Source organism: Delphinapterus leucas, chromosome 20, assembly GCF_059928025.1.
Source record: "Delphinapterus leucas isolate spDelLeu-1000000601 "Yukka" chromosome 20, BTC_Dleu_Yukka2, whole genome shotgun sequence".
Taxonomy (NCBI): Eukaryota; Metazoa; Chordata; class Mammalia; order Artiodactyla; family Monodontidae; genus Delphinapterus; species Delphinapterus leucas.
Genome location: NC_143148.1, coordinates 6,408,936 through 6,431,825, shown reverse-complemented (window position 1 = coordinate 6,431,825; position 22,890 = coordinate 6,408,936). Strand labels below are relative to the sequence as shown.

The window sequence follows — 22,890 nt, the reverse complement described above, 5'->3', positions numbered from 1 at the left end:
AGGTACAACAGTGAACCAAACAACTATTTTCACTCCCAGAGTCACAAGTTAGTATGAGGCAGGAGGAGAACCCAGGTCTCCTAACTCCAAACTCCAAATTAATTATTAAGGTACAGCATCTCTCATAGTCAAGAAGTCCCCCAGAAAAGTATATAAAGGGGTCCTGGCTCAGGCTTCATTATTAACAGAATGAACAGGTACCAAGTAGGGATCGGGTGATTGGGCCGTGATGAGCTGGTCCTGGCTAATTGTTCTCTATAGTCTTCTGGATCCGGTCCACATATTTGCAGACCTTTGTGTAAACCCTGGGCTTTCTGCTGACAGCACATGGATCATGGCCCCAGGAGATGATGCCTTGAAGAGACCCATTATAGACCAGTGGGCCCCCAGAATCACCCTGGAGATGGGGAGGAAGAGAACCAGTCAGAGAGGAGGGGAGGCCTCAGGAGAGGGGAGAGGGTTGGACATGGTGTTAGGGAGGAGGGGGGAATTGTGTTGAAAGTGAGGTGGAGGTTGAAATGGGGTTGGCAATGGGATTGAGGATGAGGTTAGAGTTATGGGTGAGAACAAAGATGGGGTTAGGGTCGAAAATTGATTTGGGGATGGTTACGGTTGGAAATAGGGGTGGGACTGGGAATGGAGCTGGGAATTGTGTTTATGTTAGAAATGGGACCTGGGAGTGGAGATGGATTTGGGGTTGCAGGGGGAAGTGGCATTGAGGTTGGGGATGAGATTGTGGATGTAGATGAAGACATGGTTGAGGTTGGAGATGGGAATGGAAATGTGATTGGAGACCCAAGCCCTGCCCTCTGACCTGGCAGGAGTCCTTGCCCTCTTCTCGAACGCTGGCACATCCCATGGTGTCTGTGATGTTCCCAGGGTAGGCGTCCTCACACAACTTGTGTTCGAAGATGGTGATGTTGGCACATCGCCAGGTATGGGGACGGTGCACTGTAGAAATGACATGAGGGGGTACAGAAAATTAGATCCCTTTGTTCCCCTTCCCCACACTGCAGGGCTTGCTCTGAACCCAGCAGAGAACCAGGGACCTTGCCCTGAATCCAGTTCCTGTCCTTCTTGCTTGCAGTCAACTCACCTCTCTGCTTGTAACCATAGCAACAGTAACGCTATCAAGTAAAATTCTTTACGCCAGTTGCTCTATGAACATTATGTGTAATCCAGCTCTAGTAGGTGGATGTGATTATGCTCATTTTATAGAGAAGAAAACCAAGGTTCAGAGACTTGCCTAAGGACCTACAACTAGCAGGCTGTGGATCTGAAATTGCACATCATGTCTGCCTGAATCCAAGGCCCAAACCTTTGTCTCCGCCCTCCCCAGCCCTTACTTTTCCACTCTTCCTTTCAACTTATCCCACTATTGACACCTCCAGGTAGCACCCTCTTGTATCACTATGAATCTCATCTTTGAAGGTTCCTCTGGTTCCCTATTTCCTTCCACAATCATAAACACCTTCCCCCGCCCCACACCCCATCATGCTCCTCTCTGCAGCCCCTACACTGGGGGCTGGACGTGGTGCCCCAGGCGGAAATGAGGCAGCGGGTGCCAGCAGTGATACAGTGTGATGACACCCTGTGGGTCGCACGGCCCAGATGACGAAGGCTGGGGCCGCCATATTCAGGAGCGTGATGTCATCACAGTGGGCTTTGTTGGGCAGGCTACTGTTGAAGTCTGGGTGGGGGAAGGACTCAGTGGCTGCTCGGGTGCGCTCACAGCCATCCCGTCACTGGAGGTTGTGTTCTCCCAGATGAGCTACATATCAGTTGAAGTGAGAGAGATGGTGGTCAGAGATGGAAGGGGAAGGAGAGACAGGAAATGGAGAGTGACATTGTGGGGGGGGGGGCGAGATGAAGAGAATGAAGAAACATAGCTCCACTTCCAAACTCATCCCCATCTCCCACCAAAACCTTATCGCCAGCCCAGCATCCAACCCCATTCCCAACACCATGCCAGTTCCAACATCATTCATCCTTCCATCTTCAATCCCAACCCAATCCCACCATCAGTGCCCGTCTCTGACCCCACTTTCCCCACCCCATACACATTCTCCCCATCCCCAAGCCCTTCTCTATCCACCTCTCCATCTCCAGCCCCTTCCCAGCCCCGCCCCTGCCCCCGCACTCATGGCTTGTGGCAGTGGGCTGCTGTCAGTAGACATTTGAGGGCGATGAGGGTTGCCCCACAGAGCAGCTGTGTCTTCTGGAACAAAGCCGCCTGCCAGGGCGGCTGGGAATGAGGAGAGCACTCATATCCTTTATTGATCCTGGTCTCTCCCCCTACATGTCCTAGAGAGGGTGAGGGCAAAAGAGGGGGCTCAGCCATGAGACGACTCCCAGAAATGGGGCGGCGGGGGGGAGGACCATAGCCTGGTGTCCTATGGGGACGCACTGAATGGACAGGCTGGGTATTACATGATTGAAATCCTTCCACACCCGTCGGTCAGTAGCCACTTTCCTGAGCTCTTTGAATGTCTCCCACACCACCCCAGCTGCCCCGGTCCCTCCTCTGGGACCCTCTTGGACCTCTCCCCATTCTAGCTCTAAAGAGATTACACCTTTAGAAGGCAAGGGGCATCCAGGACCTTGTTATGGCTCATATATCCATTCAGATGCCCTATGGTTGTTCTATATTTTTAATATCAGCCCCGTCATTGTCTAGACATAGAGGGTTGGGAATCCTAGAGATTTGAGAGGGATACCCCTGCCCATCCCCATCTCCACCGTACCTGTCACCAGAGCAAACATGATTAATTGCAGAATCATCATGGCCTGGAGGGGGGCAGGGCAGGCCCCAGGTTCTTCTGGGAACAAGGAGGGACAAGGGGCCAAATCACTCCATGGGGAGACTTAGGGCTGGTTCACGCCCTCTCTCTCCCCCGTGCCTGCTCCGGCTCCCCCCAGGGAGAAACAACCAGGTGTGAGGAATCCCTTGGCTCACACAGCATCCCAACCTCCAAACTTTTAAAATAAATCTTTGGTATGGAGGGTGGCCTTGCAGGGGCCTAATCCCGGTTACAGCCTCTCATACCCAAGTTGCTGGGAAGGCATTGCCCACGTGAGACCTGGGGCCCAGCAACTTGGGGTGGGAGGATAAAGGGAACCAGGCTCCATTCAGTAACCACGCCAGGGTGATATGAGCCCTTTGAAGGCTACCTGGGGTACAGTAGGGGGCTCAGCCTGGGACATCATTCTGGCCCCCGCCCTGCTGAACCCCTGCCCCTTTGAAGAACAGTGAGGCAGAGAAGGGCTGATCACTGGAAGGGCCAGTGCCCTTAGCTGCCCTGGCCAGCGGGAGTGGGGCTGGAGGGTTGGACGCAGTGACGGAAGGTGGGGCTGCAGGACACTGAGGTTGGGAGGCTGCTGCTGGAGATGCAGATCAAGGCAGAGAGACACAATCCCCCACCCCGAGAAGTACAGAGCAGAAGGAGAAATGATGCTGGGGCTGAGGCCTGGCACACTCGGCCCCTGGAGGGGAGCCCTCCCTTCCCTTCTGGACTCACGGGCTCTGGGGCTGGAGCTCTGGGGCCCTGGCAGTGGTGGCAGACGCGGCAGGCTGGGTCTCGGAGCGGGAGGCACCAGGAAAGCGAGCAGGCAGGGGTGCCCCCTCACCACACACCCCCTCCCCCACAGGCCCAGGATGACTGGGCTTCCCAACCCTGCCTTACTGCCCTGGGGGCCGGGTGTGTGGGAGCCCTCCCCAGGCCAGCCCTGGGCCTTGGAGGTGCTGCCCACCTGTCACTGTCACCTCCCCAAACCCCTCTTCTCTCTGCTTCTCTGTTTCCCCACACCTCTGTGTCCGTCCGTCTGTCTGCATCCTTCCCTGTCTCTCTTTACCTCTCCCACATTTCTATAATTCTTTGTGTGTATGTGTGTGTGTGTCATTTTTCTTTCTGTTCCTATGTATATCTGGGCCTTTTTCTCTTTGTCTAACTCTGTTCTTCTCTCCCAGTGTCTCTCTGCACATCTCCTCTAATGCTTTATATCTTTCTTTGTGTCTCTGTCTCTGCCTGCCTCCATCCCCGTCTCTTTCTCTCCCTCCCTTCACTTCTGTGTCTAAATCCCTCTCCATCCTCATCTCCCAGCCCCTCCCTCCCCACAGCCCGAGCCCAGGTGGGACCCTGGCCCCTTCTGGCCCCTCCCTTCATCACTCCAAGGAGCGGGGTGGGGGGACTGGGACGTCACACAGGTGGGGCTGCTGCCAGCCGAAGGGGCAGGCAGGAGGGTGGGGAAGGCAGGTTGGGGCCTGTGGGATTCAAGGCCCAGGAAAGGGAAGTCAGCCCTGGGCAGGTACCACAACCCCCAGAGCTCCTCTGGGGCTTTACTTCTCTGGCGACCCTTCCCTCCACTGCCTTCTGCCAGCCTCTTAGGCTGCCAGGACCCCAGGGTCCTCAGAATCCCACTGTGGCACTTACTTGCTGTGTGACGTAGGTCCGATGACTTCCCAAATCTGAGCCAACTCAATTTCCTCGTCTGCAGAACTCAAGTGACGATCCCTACTTCTCCCAGCTTGTTTGTTATCAGTTAGTTCTCCCTCTGTCTTACCCTCCTCTCTCCCCTAACGAGATGTGAAGCAAGACTACGGGGTAGGGACCTCCCTGGTGGCGCAGTGGTTGAGAGTCCGCCTGCCGATGCAGGGGACACGGGTTCGTGCCCCGGTCCGGGAAGATCCCACGTGCCGCGGAGCGGCTGGGCCTGTGAGCCATGGCCGCTGAGCCTGAGCGTCCGGAGCCTGTGCTCCACAACGGGAGAGGCCACAACAGTGAGAGGCCCACATACCACATTAAAAAAAAAAAAAAAAAGACTACGGGGTAGGCCTGGGTTCTCACAGCAGCCAGCCCTGGCCCCAGACCCCGGCACTGCCTCTTCCTACCACAGTGATGTGGGACGAGAGACTCCACCCCGGCGAGGCTCAGTTTCTTCATCTGTGAGATGGGGGTGACAGCCCTGCCTCAGGGGGTTGGGATGATGACTCCAGGAGAGCCAAGTACAATAGGCAGTCAGCAAATGCTCCCACAGCTGCCACAGTCACCCCTCACCCTCTCCCACCTCAAATTTCCCTTCCATTCATTGAGGAGAAGAAATTCTCTTTCCAACTCCTGGAGAGGCTGTGAAGACAGAAGCTGAGAGGTGGGCAGAACTATTTTTAGACCTAGGCTGGGTCCTCTTGCTTTCCAAGGCTGCACCCCACCCTCCATCATTGCAGATGTATTAAAGCAAACCCGCACCCCACATTAAGTATAATACGTGCTCAACTCCAGCTGAGCCAAGTTGCAGTTGGCTAGTTGGAAGAATGTTACGTTTTATAGACACAATTAAATAGTAGTGGATTTTGATTTTGCAGTTTTCATTTGGTATTTTGCAGCCAACAATCCTGTCCACACACACCCCTCCCGCATTTCAGCTTATAAGCTCTAGGCAGTGTTCCTGTTGCGGCAGATGGAGAAAAATGGCCTTAATTTTTTACTGTTATAAGTAACTTTCTCTAGTCCATTCCTGTGTGGCCCCTGAGGGAAAACCCTCACCCTCTCTGATCTCTATTTCTACACCTGTGGGTAGGGTAACTGATGGGTAACTCTCCCTCCAATCTCAACCAGCAGGGGGATCAAACAGACAGACACTGCCCCTCCTCCAGTTATATTTATTCCAGATAGTTGTATACTCCCTCCTCCCCCAACCATGGGTCTTAGAAGGGCTGGCTGGAGTTGGAGTTCCAGGAAGAAGATCCCCAGTCCAAGAAGAGTGGGAGCTGGGGGTGATGATGGAGGAGGTATTGGCACTCTGAGGGTCAGAGTGGCCCCCAAGCTGAGGCATGAAGGTGGAGGGAGCAGGTCAGTTGTTCCTCATGACCATCCGGATCCAGTCCACGTATTTGCAAATATTGGTGTAGACCCCTGGGATTCCTTCTTGCCCACAAGGCTCCACGAATCCCCAGGACACCAGACCCTGAAGGACTCCTCTGCATACTAGGGGACCCCCAGAGTCACTCTGGAAGGCAGAGGAGAAGGAGCATGGTCTGAATATGGGAGAAATCCTTTTCCAGTTTTCCTCTCCACAGCCTCCTGCCCCCTCACCCATTCCTGGGCCTTGAGGACCGTGGCTCCAAGCCTCGTCAGCAGAGAAAAAAGAACACACAAGTTCCCAGAGGACAACAGCAATGACTAACTAATAGAGAAGAACACACTGTCCCTAGGGGCCAACGCCAGGGAAGGAGGGCGGGCTCTATGCTGGGTAGAGGGTTCCCTCAAGGACAATGGGTGGGCCCTGACCAATGGGGGAAGAGAGCACAGGCACCAGTGACCAATCCCAGCGAAGGAGGACGGGACTCCGTGTCAAGGAAAATGGCTGGGACCCTGACCAATGAGGGAGGAGAGCACCGGTACCAGTGACCAATTCTAGAGAAGGAGGGCGGGACTCCTTAAGAGTTCTTTCCAAGACTGTGGCTGGGGCCCTGGCCAGTAGGGAGGGGCAGCCTCCTCTGTGAAGGACCGAGAGGATAAGGTAGCAGAATTACAGGGGGAGAGAGTCCTCCAGCCCCCTTTCCTCCTCCATCCTGGAATCTCTCAGTCTTACTTGGGCCAGCACCAACTGGATGGTATGGGGAAGACTCAGAACTGGAGAGACAGCCGGCTACCTGCCTGAGCTCCAAATGCCGGCTGCCTCTTTCCCTCCCCCATCGTCTTTGTCTCTTCCTCTCCCTCCCTTTGTGCCCCACCCATCTTTCCTTCTCTGTTTCTGCCCTCCCTCTCTCTGTCCTCCACTCCCTGGCTCTCCCTCCCGCATCCTGTACCTCCTCTTCTTTCTGACCTTATCTCTCTCCCCATCTCCTTTCCCTGACTTACCTTCTCCCCCTTCCCCACCTCTCCAATTCTCCCTCCCCTACTTTCTGTCCCGAATGTTGCCTGCAGTCGCTCACCTGGCAGGCATCCTCCCCAGCGATGCCGCCTGCACACACCATGTTGTCCGTGATTCTCCCGGGGAACGCTGCCCGGCAGGTGGCGTTAGAGACGATAGAGAGGTTAAGGCATTGGAGTCGGTCTGACAACTGGTCTGGGGATGGAAGATGGATGCTGCAGGATCCCCCAAAGCTTCCCTCATCTCCCCAAAAAGGGCACATCCCTCTTCTCAAGGAAACCCAATACAAGTCTATACCCCACCCCCTCCCTATGACCTCCACTACAATCCTCCAAGCTCTAAATTTCAGATTATGACTTGATTACACAGTAGCTCTTGATTTCAATTCATTGGCCCCGTCTCCCTGACCTTTAGCCTACGACTCAGATACAGTGAATCCAGACCTGGCTTCCTCCTTCAATCCCAGCTACTGTGACCTTTGACCTTCAATCTTATTGCCCTTTGATCCCAACTTGTTCTCATGTCTTCTCTCTGTCTCTTGGCCCCATGTTCCTTGTTTTCACCTTAACCTCCAACCTCAGCTCTGAATCCTCCAAAGTGACCTCTGATCCTAGTTTATTTGACTCCAGACTCCATGACCCCTAACCTCTACCTCCACACACCAAGCCCTGTGGCTTCCAGTCCCAGACCAGTGATCCTTGATCGAATCCCAATTTCCATCCTCGGATTGTGGCCAACATCTGGATCCCATGACCTCAACTCTACAATGACTAACATCAGAGTACCTGACCCATGACCCCAAGATCCTATTTACATATGTCTTTTGCTCCATCCAGTCTGATAACATCACTCTGACCTCTAACCACATCTCTGACCCATGACTCCTAACTCCATACACAACCACTTAACCTCTTTAACTCCCAAGACCCCTACGCACCATGATCTCAGACCCTAAAGCATGAATCCTGATGTGTGACACTTTACCCATCCTTCCTCTGAGATGACGTGACTCCCTATGCCGCAAACTTTTGCCAATCGTGACCCCTGACCCCAGGACCCCCTTATTCCTTGTGTGGTTGGTGGTGCCCCAGCCCGAGATGTGGCACTTGGTGCCAGCCACTGCACAGGTCGTGGGCAGGGGCAGGGGCTGGATGCTGCGGGTCAAGAGAACAGGGATGCCCAGTTGCAGAAGCCGGAGGTCATTGTCTTGGTTCTGCAGGGCTGCCTGGTAGCCAGGGTGGGTCACGGAGAGGCCACTGTGCCGGATCTGTTTGGTCCAGTCCATCTGGCTGAGGCTGTGTTCCCCCAGGCTCAGCCAGTGCCTGCTGGGGGTCACCGAGGCTCAGCAGGGGCAGGGTGGGCTGGCCTGGGGCTCCCAGACCCGCCTGCCTCTCTCTGCTGCTCTGCACCTTGATGGTTGTTGATTCCCTTGCTCTCATTCTCTTTGTCTCTTCCCACCTCTTGGCCTCTATTTCCATTGCCATCTTTCCATTTCTAGTGTTGGTCCTATTTCTCCTCTCCATGCTACCGCATCTGTGTCACTTTCTGATTCTCTTAGCTGGTGATGGCCATGGGGGCAGGGACATCCATTAGTCCTATTCACTGCCCTGTTCCCACCACCCAGCAGGTGGCCTGGGCCATCAACACTGTCAACTAAATGAATGGGGGAATAATGAGTGGACTCTGTCCTGCTGGTGTCCCTCCCTGTCCCCAAATATCTCTGTCTCTCCGTGTCTGAAACTTCCCTTTTGGAAAAAGAAAATGAATCCAGAGCATCAGACCTACAAATCCCAATCCCCTCATTTTACAGATGGGACCACTGAGGCCCAGAGAGGCGCCAGATGTGACCTCTGACCTCATTTTACAGATGGGACCACTGAGGCCCAGAGAGGCGCCAGATGTGACCTCTGACCTCATTTTACAGATGGGACCACTGAGGCCCAGAGAGGCGCCAGATGTGACCTCTGAAGCTGCACAAAGCGTTTGGGTCAGACATGGGTCCCCAGCTCAGACTGGGTCAGGAGATGCTGAACTGGGGACACCGTATGGGAAGGAAGGGGGACATGAGGGAACATTGGGGGTGGGTGGGCAGATTCCAGGACCCTCCCCTGACCTCCACCCCACCGATCCCCACCCAGGTCCACCCCAGGCCCATTGTGAAGAAGTCCTACTTCTTGTCTAACCTCAGACCCTCTTGTTGCAGGACCATCTCCTTACTCCTGTGAGCCCCCTCCCCCCAGCACTACCCTCCCCATCACCCAAGCAGGGACCCAAGTGGGGGGCTTACCTGTTGCTGCAGTGAGCAGCTGTGAGAACCCACCGGCGGTCGATGAGGACTCCCCCACAGCGCAGCTGTGTACCTTCAAACAGCCCCACCTGCCAAGGCTGTGAGCGAGGGATACACTCCGTGCCTTTAAAAACCTTCTGTGTGCCCTCGTGGCTGAGCCCTGAGGACAATGGCATGGGCCAGAGAGACAGAGTCAGGAACCTAGAGACTGTGGATCAGATAGAAAGAGAGATACAGAAAGAACAAAAAAGAGGCAAGAGAAAGAAACCAAGAGAGGGAGAGAGAGAGAGAGAGAGAGAGAGAGAGAGAGAGTCACAGGCAGGGAGACACAGACCCAGTGATATATAAAGACACAGTGAAACACCCAAAGGACACAAAGAGGAAGAGAGAGAGATGCTTAAAGATAAGCGAAACAGAGATTCAGAGAGAAAGGACAGAGACATAGTGACAGGGAGAGACAGAGGGGAGATGGATCGGAAGATACAGGGAGAGCGAGGTGCATAGGACCCCTGGAGATGGAGGTGAATGGAGGCATAGAGTCAGCCAGCCTCCCTCCCCTCCTTAGTGCCAGGCATCCTCATGAGGGTTCCTTGCCTTCTGGGGAACTCACCAATCAAGCACAGGAGAAAAAAGGTGCTGGACACCATGGTGGTCCACTTCCAGGTTCTGGGGAAAAGGTGAGGCATCTCAGAGATGGCAACTGGACCCTCCTTTTCCCTGTCAAGTGGACCCTCCCTTTCTCCTCCCCTTCCACCAGCAATTCCACGAGAAGGGGATGGTCCACAGGCTCATTCCTCTCTGTACCCAATCCCCGAGCGTTACCCCTTCACTGGTGTTGGACTGCCCCCTGCTCACCTTGCTTCTCCGCCTGCCGGTTCCTCCATGTGACTGTTGCAATCTCAGCCTGTCGGTCTCTCTGCTATCTGTCTGGCCACCTGCCTGCTTGTCTTTTCATCTGCCAGCCACCCTGTCAGGCAACTCTCCTACTGTTCACCTGGCCTCTCAGCCACCTGTCACGCTGCACCACCTGTCTTCTTCCTTCCGTCTGTCTGTCCCAGACCAGCAGCTGATACAGCTTTTAACTCTTTGTCCCAGCTCATGCGATTTATGGGTTGAGGGAAGGAGACAAGGTAGACATGGGGCGGGACACCCTCTAATCAGGTAGAAACTCTTCTTGGCTAATGACAATTAGTGAGATTTACAGTTAAATGGAGGGGGGCGGGGGCCCCAGTATGGCTCTGGAGGGAAGACCCAGGCCCTCTCCTTCTCCCCTCCTCTGCAAACTAGCCAGCAGCCCTGAGGCCAATGACGCAAGGTGATCTGGGACCTTCCGCAACTCCTGTAATGAAGCCTCAGGGAGAGTGGGGCAGGTAGATACCTGGACTCCTCCCTGAGTGTTTCATGGAAGAGGCAACAGGGTGGAAGTGAGAGTCAAGGAAACCAAGGGCAGAGAGAGCCTGAGACAGAAGAGGAGGAAAGGGAAGAGGTTTCAAAATAAGGGAGACAGGGCTTCCCTGGTGGCGCAGTGGTTGAGAGTCCGCCTGCCGATGCAGGGGCCGTGGGTTCATGCCCCGGTCCGGGAGGATCCCACATGCCGCGGAGCGGCAGGGCCCGTGAGCCATGGCCGCTGAGCCTGCGCGTCCGGAGCCTGTGCTCCGCAACAGGAGAGGCCACAACAGTGAGCGGCCTGTGTACCACAAAATAAAAAACCAAAAACAAAATAGGGGAGACAGAGGAGTTTCCAAACTGAGATCCAAGGAAGCTTGGTTCTAATTGAAGTTTTGAAATTCAGAGCACAGGTCTTAGGAGGTCGATTTATCTAACTGCATGAAAGTTTTTTGCATAGGGACATCCACTGAGAAAGAGAGACAGGGGACAGGAAACAGAGAGAGGGAGAGTGAAAGAGACTCAGGACAGAATCCCTCTCTTTCTCCTCTTATCTTTTTATTTTTTTTTTGGAAGTAAAATTTATATAACATAAAATCCAGCCTTCGAACCATTTTAAAGTCTACAACGCCGTGAATTCCACTGCACTTACAGTGTTATGCTACCATCACCACCGACTAATTCCAGACCATGTTCGTCACCCCCAAAGGAGACCCCATAGCCTTTAAACTGATGTGTATCAAATGATGGATGGACAAATAAAAGGTGGTCTGTCCGTGCTATGGAGTATTATTCAGCTACAAAAGGAACAAAGTACTGATGTGTGCTACACGTGGACGAACCTTGAGAACACTATGTGGAGTGAAAGAAGCCCGTCATAAAGGCCCACAAACCGTATGATCCCATTTATATGAAATATCCGGAAAAGGCCAATTGGTGGAGACAGAAAGCAGGTTAGTGGTTGCCCGGGGCGGCAGGGAGTGGGGGTGGGGAATGACTGCTTAGCGGTTCTCTTTTGACACACAGACTTGCGGCTTGTGGCTTCTGGATAAAGTCAATCAATCCCTTTTTGTAGCTGGAGACTCAAAGAGGACAGACCTCCTGCTTTCAGAAAAAGCTCTGAGCACCTTTGCCACCTCATCCAGGGAGCCCCTGGAGCGCTCAGGTCCCTGTATCTCATGCTTTCCTCTTGGGCGCCATCATAAGCTCACCATGAAGCCCATTCCCTAAAGACAACTCAGGCATCCCAACACATGGGGTGATGTCTCAGGGCATGGATACCATCATAGGTGTGGAAGCTGAGACACAGCTAGATGGAGCCACTTGCCCAAAGTCACACAGCTGGTAAGAGGCAGAACTGGAGTTTGAACTGAGGCAGACTGGCTCCAGAACTTGTATTGTTAATCATTATCCAAATATGTGAATGAGCAAAAGAATGACTAACTGAGGGCTTCCCTGGTGGCGCAGTGGTTAAGAATCCGCCTGCCAGTGCAGGGGACACGGGTTCGAGCCCTGGTCTGGGAAGATCCCACATGCCGCGGAGCAACTAAGCCCGTGTGCCACAACTACTGAGCCCACGTGCCACAACTACTGAAGCCCACACGCCTAGAGCCCGTGCTCCACAACAAGAGAAGCCACCGCAATGAGAAGCTGTGCACCGTAACCAAGAGTAGCCCCCGCTCACCGCAACTAGAGAAAGCCCGTGCTCAGCGAAGAAGACCCAACGCAGACAAAAATAAATAAATAAAATAAATTTTTTAAAAAATGGGGCTGGGAGGAAGCTAAATGTCTACCTGCCACTTCCTCTTGGGGTCCTCAAACAAGGCAATAAAAGATGGATGGGGGGCTTCCCTGGTGGCGCAGTGGTTGAGAGTCCTCCTGCCAATGCAGGGGACGCAGGTTCTTGCCCCGGTCTGGGAAGATCCCACATGCCGCAGAGCGGCTAGGCCCGTGAGCCATGGCCGCTGAGCCTGCATGTCCGGAGCCTGTGCTCCGCAATAGGAGAGGCCACAACAGTGAGAGACCCGCGTACCGCAGAAAAAAAAAAGAAGGAATTCTCAAAGCTGACTTGGATGACAGAATCTTTTTTTCTGTAGTCTTCAGTTTACCTTTACACCTCTCTCTCACTCTATTTCTGTCTCATTCATTCATTCATTCATTCACTCTGCAAACATTTTGCTGTGTGGGCCTGATAATCTGCTGGGAGATGCTGGGGCCACAGAGTTGAATCACAGCCCACAGTCCACACCCCCTCTCAGTTACTGCCTTGTTTTCCTACCATCCTTCCCAGCAACACTTCTCCCTGGAGATCTACTCACTGCTTGCACCCCATACCCACGCCACAGTCTTTTTGGTTCTCCAGAGACTTCCATGTTGAACAATCCAACAGTCACCTGCCTGTCCCCGTCTTACTCAACCTTTGGGCAGCACTCAACATGGCTGGCCCCCCTTCTCTGGGTTTCCTTCTGGGACACCATGCATTTCTGGTTTTCCTCCTTCTCCTGACTCTCCTTCCCAGCCTCCTTCATTAATAGGCCTTTTTTTTTTTTTCCCTCCATTGGTGTCTGTACAAACAAGGGTGTTCCCAGGGCTCTGTCCTAAGCCTTGTCCTCTGCACTGATTGTATACACCTGACAGTTTCACCTGTCATCTGGGGCAGGTTGGTTCTCAGGTCTCTCCCCAGCTTCATTCCTGTGCATCCAACAGCCTCCTGGACAATATAAACCTACCTCACCATCTGTCCCCACCAACCTGTCCTGGTCACAGAGCTTTTAAAAACTCTTGGGGGGGCTTCCCTGGTGGCGCAGTGGTTTAGAGTCTGCCTGCCGATGCAGGGGACGCGGGTTCGTGCCCTGGTCCGGGAGGATCCCACATGCCACAGAGCGGCTGGGCCAGTGAGCCATGGCCACTGAGCCTGTGCCTCCGGAGGCTGTGCTCCGCAACGGGAGAGGCCACAGCAGTGAGAGGCCCGCATACCGCAAAAAAAAAAACCGAAAAAAAACTCTTGGGGGCTTCCCTGGCGGTGCAGTGGTTAAGAATCTGCCTGCCAATGCAGGGGACACGGGTTCGATCCCTGATCTGGGAAGATCTCACATGCCGCGGAGAAACTAAGCCCGTGCGCCACAACTACTGAGCCCACGTGCCACAACTGCTGAAGCCTGCGTGCCTAGAGCCCGTGCTCCACAACAAGAGAAGCCAACGCAGTGAGAAGCCCACCCCCGCTCACCGCAACTAGAGAAAGCCCGCGCGTAGCAACGAAGACCCAACACAGCCAAAAATAAAATAAATTAATTTATTTAAAAAAACCCAACTCTTGGAATTTCCCAAGTGGTAGGGGAAAGATGAGCCTCTTTTGCTTTTCATAATAAATCCCAGTAACCCTATTTGAGTTTATGTTAATGAGGTGACAGGATGGGGGAGGAAATGGGGGCTGGCTGCTAGGGGAGCCAACCAATTGATTGGAGGGGTTGGAACTCAGAGTCCCACCTTCCGACCTCAGGGCAGGAGAGAGGCACAAAGGTCCCGGCTGGAGATGCACAACCCTGGGCCACTTGAAGGAGGGCCCCATACCCCGTTCCTGAACACCAACTATGGAAACTTCTGACTTAGGTCTGTTAAATTTACAACAGAGTCTCCTTAGATCTCAGCAAATATAGCAGCAGGCAGCACAGCTCAAAATGCATGGCCGCGGGGCCAATGATCTGGACAGCAAGATGAGAAAGACCTCGGAGGTCGTGGGCAAAAAGTGTCACCTGCCATACCAGTAAACAAAGGACGTTGCAGCCATCGAGCCATCGACAGCCACTTCAGCCACCGAGGACTGTGCGCCCTGCCGGGATTCAGGATGGAGAAAAACAGGATAGTGGCCCTGCATAGCTGAGGTGCACATCAAAGGAATGATTTCAATGAGCCCAGACTCTGGCATCTTCCCATACCTAGAAAAGCATGAAATTCATTCACTGGAGATGCTTGTTTGTTGACTTTCTTTAATGAACGTTAATCTCTTGATGTTCCCGACTATCTGGCTTTTGTTGCTAAAGCTCCAGTATATATCCTGGTTCCTCCCTTATCTTTGAAGCTGTCCCTCAGAGCTCTCTGAGAGGCCGTCTCCCGGGCTTAAGTCCTCAGCATGTCTGCTGAATAAAACATAATTCCCACCTTTTAGGTTGTGCGTTTTTTTTCAGTGGACAAGGTGGTGGTCCCATCTAGACCCCCACTCACAGTGCCAACTGTGGTCACCCCACAGGGGCAGAAAGGATCCTTTGCTGCAGCTGTGGCATTATTTTGTTTGTTTGATTGTTTGTTTCTTTTGGGTGGGGGGCCAGGGGGCGCACACTGTGCAGCATGTGAGATCTTGATTCCCTGATCAGGGATAAAACCTGCACCCCGCTGCAGTGAAAGCATGGAGTCCCAACCACTGGACCGCCAGGGAAGTCCCCATGTGGGGCATCACGAATCATGACATCTGAACCAATTCTTGGATGGCGGAGTCCATCCTATTTCTGTGGGATGGCTACATTATCCTTCATTATCCCTTCCTCCAAAAAAACCTGACCTGGGTCTCCGGCCTCTTCAACCCTCTCACAGCCTGTCTGCTTCTTTCATCTTAGCATTGAATTTGTTAGAATGGAACTGCGGGCTTATATGCCTATCGTTCCCATTTGCCTGGTAAGTCCAGCCTCGTCCCTTAAACAAGGCCTCCCAAATCGGGCAGTGGCTCAGCATGGTCTGGACCCTCCTTCCAGACTTGAGGGGGATGCCCCTGAGGAGGGTCTCAGAAGAGAAATGCAGGAATGTGTCTCCATCAGCCTGGATGGATTCAACTCACCGGTGGATTTTCCTTAGTCTAGGTCTACGCTTCTGTAAAATGGGGAGCTGACGTTTCCCCAACCGGGACCTTGGGGAAATGACATGAAAGGGCTTTATCTGCTGGACCAAAGACAGGAAGTATTGTTATCTCTTTGACTCTCCTCTCTCTGCTTTGTTCTCTTCCCCAGTCTTTTCACCTCCTCTCTCCCTCCACCAGCCTCCAAATTCCTTCCTGCCCAGGATTTTAAAACTCCCCTGGGTAAAAACAGGGAGGAGAGGGCGTGTGGCTGCAAAGTCCCTGGAGACGGCAGGGAGGAGGGTGGTCTGAGAAGCCTGCCACCTGGCTGGCCTTCTTGAATTAAGGTCTTGTTGGCAGTCAGAATCTCCATCTCAGCTATGTCATTATTTTCTGTTCCACAGGAAGGATTTGGGCGGCTACCTCTCATTCTCTCAAATACACAGCTGCCACCCAAGGTGTCTTGCTCTGGCACTGGGGCCTTGGAGGAAGCATAGCAATGACATCAATAATAAGAACAGCAATAATACTAATGACAGCAACCACTTAGCAAGCGTTCACTCAGTACCGGGCGTTCTCCTTAGTGAGCGCTCTCACATACTAACTCAGTCCTCCCAAGAACCCGCTGAAGTAGGTTCTATTTTTTTTAAGTTTATTCATTTACTGAGAGACTTCTTAATCCTCAGATGGAGGGAACTGAATTCATTGGTGGCACCTTATCATTAGCACAAGGCCCTTCTTTTTTTTTCTTTAATTATTTATTTTTGGCTGCCCTGGGTCTTTGTTGCTGCGCGCGGGCTTTCTCTAGTTGCGGTGAGCAGGGGCTGCTCTTCATTGCGGTGCGCGGGCGATAAGAAGCGCTAAAGTGAATTAAACGGGCTTATTCTATATGGAGGGGAGAGAATTGTACTCCCTCCTGACAAAACTCACTTGCACGGTTATGGACGAGAATTATTTGCCCTACTACCCACTATTTATCATTTACAGAGTTGTAAAGTAGCTCAAAGACAGTAAAAGAAGCTGAGACCCCGTAGAATCAGATAACCCACCTCGTTTTCCATTGATGACGTCTGTTGGGTCCATCTTAAAGTCTTTCACGGTTTTTCCCTACACTAGGAAGAAAAGTTTGTGGTCGGGTTTAAGATGGTGGTTGGTGTGGGGGGAGGGCCTCTGATGACTACGCCGGGAATGCAGGTGAGTTTGGGGAAGAGAATGGACCTGGGGTGAGGATGGGGTTGGAGTTGGTTTTGGGGATAGAATTAAGCTGTAGATGGGAGGGATCTGGGGATAATGTTGTTGACAGAGTCCAGCTGGGTTGGGGCTGGAGATGAGGCCAAGATTGAGTATTTGGGTGGGGAGGTGTTGAAATACAGTTGAGTTGGTGTTGTGCGTTGACATTGTTAATGAGCGCTAGACGTGAGGTCCAGTATCTGCGTCAGGGTAGGGCTTTGGTAGGAGTGTGCTGGGTCATAGCTGTGAGTGCCTCTCAAGGTGACAGAAAGGCCACTGTCCTTCCCCACCTTGGAATTACCCCACTTCCCAGGACTGGACCCAGAGTAGGGACCGAGTTCACTCTTTCTGAGTTGAGTTGGGTTCAGGCTGAGTGGCAGGAGGGGGGATGCGGGTTAAGTGAGGTGACAGGTTTGTGTGGGAAGTCGGGGAACCTGTGCTCCTTTGTGGCCTAGGTCCACACTTCTAGAAAAAGCCTTTCTCCCTTGGGAACGGCTGGAACTTGCAGTGGGGTGGCTGTCTTTGGTATTTGTTGAGGGGTGAGTACCAGGTCAACACTGACAGTAGGGCTAATGATTGGCTGGCTCTTGTTGAAGTGAGGTCATGGACCCACCGAGAGTTGGGGGTATTCTACCCCCTCACTTGATCAATAAGGCAACTGGAGCCCACGGAGTTCAGTGAGTAGCTGAAAGTCACATGCCAGTTAGACCAAATCCAGGGGTACTGTCGCATAGATCAGGGTCTGTCGCCCTCAGAGAGAAGGGCTAGAGCAAGAAAGAAAAAGGACTAGAAAAAGAGACAGTGTTCCTAGTGGTTCAGAGCTGAGTTCAAGTGACATGGCCACTCTGTGCCTCCGTAAAATGGCAGTAACCATAGCACCTGCCTCACAGAGCAGGGTTAAATGAGTTCATATTTGAAGGTGCTTAGAGGAGAGTTTGACACGAACCAAAGGCCACAAACATGCTTGTTAAATAAGTAAAGTTGGAGATGGAGGCAGCCTGAGGTTCCCGGGGGCCCCCACCCTATAGCTTGGCTTCAAGATGAGGTTCTTTGTCAAGCAGGAACTGGAAGTTCTGGTTGGAAGTGCTGGCTGGGATGAGAAAGTTGGCCCTACACCCATGCCCAGAGCAGAGGCCCTGATGCAAATGTGAAGGGATGGGGAGACTAAGAGAGACCCAAAGGGATAAATAACACAGAGAGAGAAAAACAAGGTGGATGGGAGAGAGCAGAGGAAATGCAGGGAGAGACAAAGGCAAGACGATGGAAGAGGTAGAAAGAGAGACGCCTGGGGAGAAATCAGACTTGGTCTTTTGGAGAGAAAGATGCACAAGAAATTGAGACACTGAGGTGACTTCTTCTTTAGAGCTGGATCCATGTTATTAAGGATGTTGGTCCCAGTCATCATCTTTCTCACACATCAACGAAATACCGCTTTTCACCCATCAGAATAACAAACACTGGAAAGGTCAGTCTTGCCATCTACCTGCATCTGTGCCCACATGCTCCGCCCCCCTCCCATTTCTATAGATCAACAATCTTCACCTCCGTCTAAGAAAGACACCTCCACTTGTGCGAGGTACCCCATCCCCTCTCACCTCCTCGAGGACACTGTTCCAGCCAGCAGTCCTCTGCTCCCTTGCCTGCATCATCAATTTTCTTCTTCTCCATTAACATACAAACACGCTACAATTTCTCCCATGTTCCATGAACAGAATTTTTTAAAAACCTTCTCTCAACCTCTGTGCTCTCCTTCAGCCCCTGACCCAAGTTTTGCTCCCTTTGACTGCAGTACTCCAAAATGTTGGCTACACGTCCTGTCTGGCATTCCTCTCCTCCTGTTCTCTTGAGCCCACTCCATGCAGGCTTCCACCCCCACTGCTCCACCGACTGTGCCTCTTTTAAGGGCGCCAATAAGATCCATGGTGCTGAACCCAGTGGCTAGCTCTTTGGGGTTCATCTTACTTGAGTTGTCGGCAGCCTGTAACAAGCGGTTCACTCTCTGGTCTTTCAAAGTCTTTCCTTGGCTTCTGAGACGCTACCTTTCTCCTGGTCTTCCTCATAACTCACTGACTGCTTCTCGTTCACGACTGGTGTTGTTTTCTACTCACGTCCCCAATCTCTACATGCTGGAGCATTTGACCCTCTTCTTTGCCCTGTCTATGCTCACTCCCTCGGCGATCTCATCTGCTCCTGTGGCTTTAAATACCATCTACGTGCTGATGGCTCCCGGATGTTGTGTCTCCAGCCAGACCTTGCTCTTAAACTCTCAACTTGACATCCAACCGCCTACTCAATAGATTCACGTTCAAAACCAGACTCTTGTCCTTCACCCCTCTCATGTTCCAAATGGGCTCCTCCTACAGTCTTGATCGTCTCAGTAAATAGTTTCTTCGTCCTTTCATTCCTCAGCCCAAACCTCAGTCTCCCCCTTGAATTCCTTTTCTCACACACCACACGTCCATTGTGTTACCGAACCCTGCCAGCGCTGCCTTCAAGATAGATCCAGAATCGGACCATTTCTCAACATCTTCCATCCTCGCCACCCTGGTCCCTCCCAGCCGCCATCATCTCTCATCTGGATTATCGCAAGCTTCTCATCTGGTCTCCCTGTTTTTGTCCTTGTCCGCCTACACTGTTTAGTACTTTGATTTCCACTTCTGGACCCCTCTTCCAAACCAGATGTCTGCCTGGTTTCTTCCATTCTTGTCATCCTCTCCATGAAGACTTCCTTGACCACTGTAGTTGGAGATCCCTGAGATGGGTTCAGGGAATTACTAGAAGGACTCACAGAACTCGGAAAACTCCTGCACTCATGATTTTGGTTTATTACGGCAAAGTAAAAAGACACATGGGGCCAAGTCCAGGAGAGACCAGGCACGAACATCCAGTTGACCTCTCCCAGAGGAGTCGTACAGACAGCACTTACTTTGCCCAGCAACAACGTGTGACAACACGTACAGAGGATTGCCCACCAGGAAAGTCCACCTGAGCCTTGGTGTCTATGTTTTTTATTGGGGGTCAGTCACATGGCTGACCTGCATGGCTGTCTGCCTGCATGGCTGACCTTAGTCTCCAGCTCCTTCTCAGGTCAAATATGCCCCAAGAACTCCTTCACAAATCATCCTATTAGGATAGACTATCTGGCATGGCCCAAGGCCCCCAGGTACAGAAAGACACTGTTATTAGGCAGAACATTACAAAGGCTTAGAGGTTATCTCCCAGATGCTAGGCAAGGGCCTAACTTTTTTCTGTAATTTGCAGGGTTTGGACAACATAGCCCTGCTGAGTTAATCACCCACTGCATAACCCACTTAAAATTATAACCTTCCTCTGACATTCTCTATCCCCTTACTCTGCTTTACTTTTCTCCAAAGCACTTGCTCCCATCTGTAATATTTAATGGTTTTTTTTGGCAGTGCCATGAGGCTTGCAGGATCTTAGTTCCCCGACCAGAGATCGAACCCGGGCCATGGCAGTGAAAGTGCTGGGCCCTAACCACTGGACTGCCAGGGAATTCCCAATATTTCATGTTTTACTCATTTACTTGTCCCTTGTTTGCCTCACCTCCAGAAGTGAGTTCCCCGAGGGCAACGATATTATCTGCCTTGTTCCTAGAGCAGTAACTGGCACATAACAGGATTCAGTAAATATTTGCTGAATGAATGAATGAAAGACAGGCATTTTTGAGGGCGTGGAGAGATATGAATCCTTCTTATCTGGGCAAAAACTTGCCAGTACTTGGTGAAATTGATTAAAAGTAAGGCTTTTTGGCCCAGTGGTCCTGCTTCTGTGATATTCCAGAGAAGTCTTCTCTAGTTATATAAGGGGCCTGCCCCCAAATGGTCAGTGCAGTATTGCTTGGGTAGTAGAAGGAAACTAGGTGTCCATCACTGGCGGACTGGGTCATTAAACATGGTGGATGTATACCACGGAGTGGTATTTCTGAAACTCTAATAAGCATTGAGACCCCTGGGGGTCTTGTTAAAATGCAGATTCCGGTTCAGTTGGTCTGGGGTGGGGTCCAAGACTCTGATTTCCAATAAGCCTCAGATAATTCTGTTACTGCTGTCCCCTGGACCACACTAGGAGCAAGGGTATAGACTCAAGCAGTCCTGTCCAACAGAACTTTCTGCAATGATGGAAATCTATTTATCTGTGCTGTCCAATATGGCAGCCACCAGCCACATACGGTTATAGAGCATCAGAAATGTGGCGAGTGCGACCGAGGAATGGAATTGTAATGCATATTCAATCTAGATAATTTTAGTTTAAAAATTAAATGACCACATGTGGCTAGTGGCTACCATCTTGGACAACACAGGTTGAGAAAACACCAACACCGTGGCAGTGAGCAGTAATAAACCAGATGGGCAGACAGCAACATGGATAGGCTGTTAACACAGTATTTTGGTGTGAAATAACGTCACATCACCTTTGGTGGAATAAGGTCGCCTATTTAATACTGAAACCTGACTCCTCACCCACACCCACCTGCCTTCACACCCTATTGCATCAATCTGAAATGCCTCAGTTGTATTGGCACTATTATTCTGTATACCACTGAGAAAGAAAAAGGAGCCATCGATGAAATTAGGGCATAATGCTAAGACATAACACTCAGCTAATTATAAGATGCCTCCCGCTTACGGAGGTTGTAAAAACGGGAAACGGATGTGCATCTAAGAAGCAATAAAATAGGGTACGTAACCATCACAGCTGGGAATATGAGTTGGAAATCAGATTAAAGATTACTTTAATCTAAACTATTTTTACTTAGCTTTATAGTAGGATGCAGGCCAAGAATTATAGGGTGGTCCGTGTCTTCATCTCTCTGGGGGCTCAGAGCTACTCAAGTACACAGCTGCTTTCAACTCCTTTCCTCCGCAGAGCCTGGGTGGTTGCCACACATGAGAGCCAAGATGTGTCTGTATCACCATGACAGAAGGTGCAGTTTCCACTTCCCAGCAATCTTCTTTTTGTTTCTTTAATGCTGCATTGGGTCTTTGTTGCTGCGCCCGGGCTTTCTCTAGTTGTGGCGAGCAGGGGCTGCTCTTCATTGCGGTGTGCGGGTTTCTCATTGCGGTGGCTTCTCTTGTCGTGGAGCACGGGCTCTAGGCATGTGGGCTTCAATAGTTGTAGATCGTGGCTCTAGAGCGCAGGCTCAGTAGTTGTGGCCCTGGGGCTTCGTTGCTCTGCGGCATGTAGGATCTTCCCGGATCAGGCATCGAACCCATGTCCCCTGCATTGGCAGGCAGATTTTTAACCACTGTGCCATCAGGGAAGTCCCCCCAGCAATCGTGTTTTCCCCTCTTTTTTCTTTTTCTTAATTGAAGTATAGTTGCTGTAAAATATTATATAATTTCCAGGTATACAATATAGTGATTCACAATTTTTAAAGGTTATGCTCCATTTATAGTTTTATAAAATATTGGCTATATTCACCCCAGCAATCTTTCATGTGGGATCTTCCCGGACCGGGGCACGAAACCGTGTCCTCTGCTTCGGCAGGCGGACTCTCAACCACTGCGCCACCAGGGAAGCCCTCTACTTTGCTTTTAAATTATGTTTACTGTTTCTTGTCTGTGACCTCCTGCTAGAATGCAAGCTCTGTGACGAGAAACATTTAGATTTATCTGGCTCGTTCGCAGCCCTACTTCCAGTACCTAGAACCATGCCTGGCGCATAGTAGGTACCCAGTAAATAGACCAATGCCTGGTGCATAGTAGGTGCCCAATAAGTAGACCAATGCCTTGCACGCAGTAGGTGCCCGATAAATAATCGTTCTTGAATGAAAATAAGAAAGAGAATGAGATTCATAACACAATGATTTTGTGTAAATTAGAAGCAACACAATGTGACAATGCATGTGTTCCAAGGATGCAGGGTATTCAAGGCCATCTGTGTTGATGCCTTTGGGGAGGGAGGGGAACCAGAGCCAGGGATGACAAATGGAAATAAATAAAACGAGAGCAGAGCTCTCAGGACCTGAGTGTGATTAACTCAACTCTCCTCACCTGAGATCTGATTAGGGAAACAAGGATCTCTTCACTTCCATAGTGTTTTCCAGGAAACAAGCTAGGTCTTTGCCCTCCCAGTCTGGGACCTCAGCAGTCCCTGCTCAGGGTCGCAGCGCAAGGCTGGGGCGCTTCCTTCTACCACACCAAGTACAGTGGATGGTGAGGGGGCAGACCCCCAGGGGACACCATGCACTCTGGAACATGGCTCCTGGCTGGGCACGATTGGACCTGTGTGTGCATATCTGTTGGGTGAATTAAATGAATGGAGAATGGAA

At 51.7% G+C, this 22,890-nt stretch overlaps 2 protein-coding genes across 3 annotated transcripts; both read right to left on the bottom strand.

The window, feature by feature from the left end:
* Window positions 1-56: 56 nt before the first annotated feature.
* On the bottom strand, window positions 57-4,967 carry KLK11 (kallikrein related peptidase 11). Its single transcript, XM_089902213.1, is given in 6 exon segments — window positions 57-397; window positions 815-951; window positions 1,518-1,595; window positions 1,598-1,851; window positions 2,139-2,304; window positions 2,745-4,967. Coding segments are annotated over 6 exon segments (828 nt in total). The 5' UTR covers window positions 2,785-4,967; the 3' UTR covers window positions 57-244.
* A 142-nt stretch (window positions 4,968-5,109) lies between these two features.
* LOC111181116 (kallikrein-12) lies at window positions 5,110-11,647 on the bottom strand. 2 transcript variants are annotated; one of them, XM_089902197.1, is made up of 6 exons: window positions 10,013-11,647; window positions 9,768-9,823; window positions 9,158-9,317; window positions 7,855-8,195; window positions 6,932-7,065; window positions 5,110-6,003 (listed from the first exon to the last, which is right to left on the bottom strand). In XM_089902197.1, the coding sequence occupies exons 1-6, from the start codon at window positions 10,039-10,041 to the stop codon at window positions 5,848-5,850; spliced, it is 876 nt and encodes a 291-aa protein (XP_089758323.1). In that variant the 5' UTR covers window positions 10,042-11,647; the 3' UTR covers window positions 5,110-5,847. The 2 variants fall into 2 exon arrangements, with proteins under 2 accessions (XP_089758323.1, XP_089758324.1); XM_089902198.1 differs by having other exon boundaries at window positions 5,888-6,003; window positions 7,808-8,195; window positions 10,013-11,646.
* Between the last annotated feature and the right edge of the window lie 11,243 nt (window positions 11,648-22,890).

What these genes read in the sequence shown, in the direction of transcription:
- LOC111181116 (XM_089902197.1), bottom strand. Translation starts at nt 10,041, where the DNA reads ATGGAGGAACCGGCAGGCGGAGAAGCAAG. An exon ending in TTTTCTCCTGTGCTTGATTG is followed by an intron (nt 9,318 to 9,767) that starts GTGAGTTCCCCA and finishes CATTGTCCTCAG; the next exon opens with GGCTCAGCCACGAGGGCACA. An exon ending in TCATCTCAGAGGAAGGATGG is followed by an intron (nt 7,066 to 7,854) that starts GTAAAGTGTCAC and finishes TTCCATCCCCAG; the next exon opens with ACCAGTTGTCAGACCGACTC.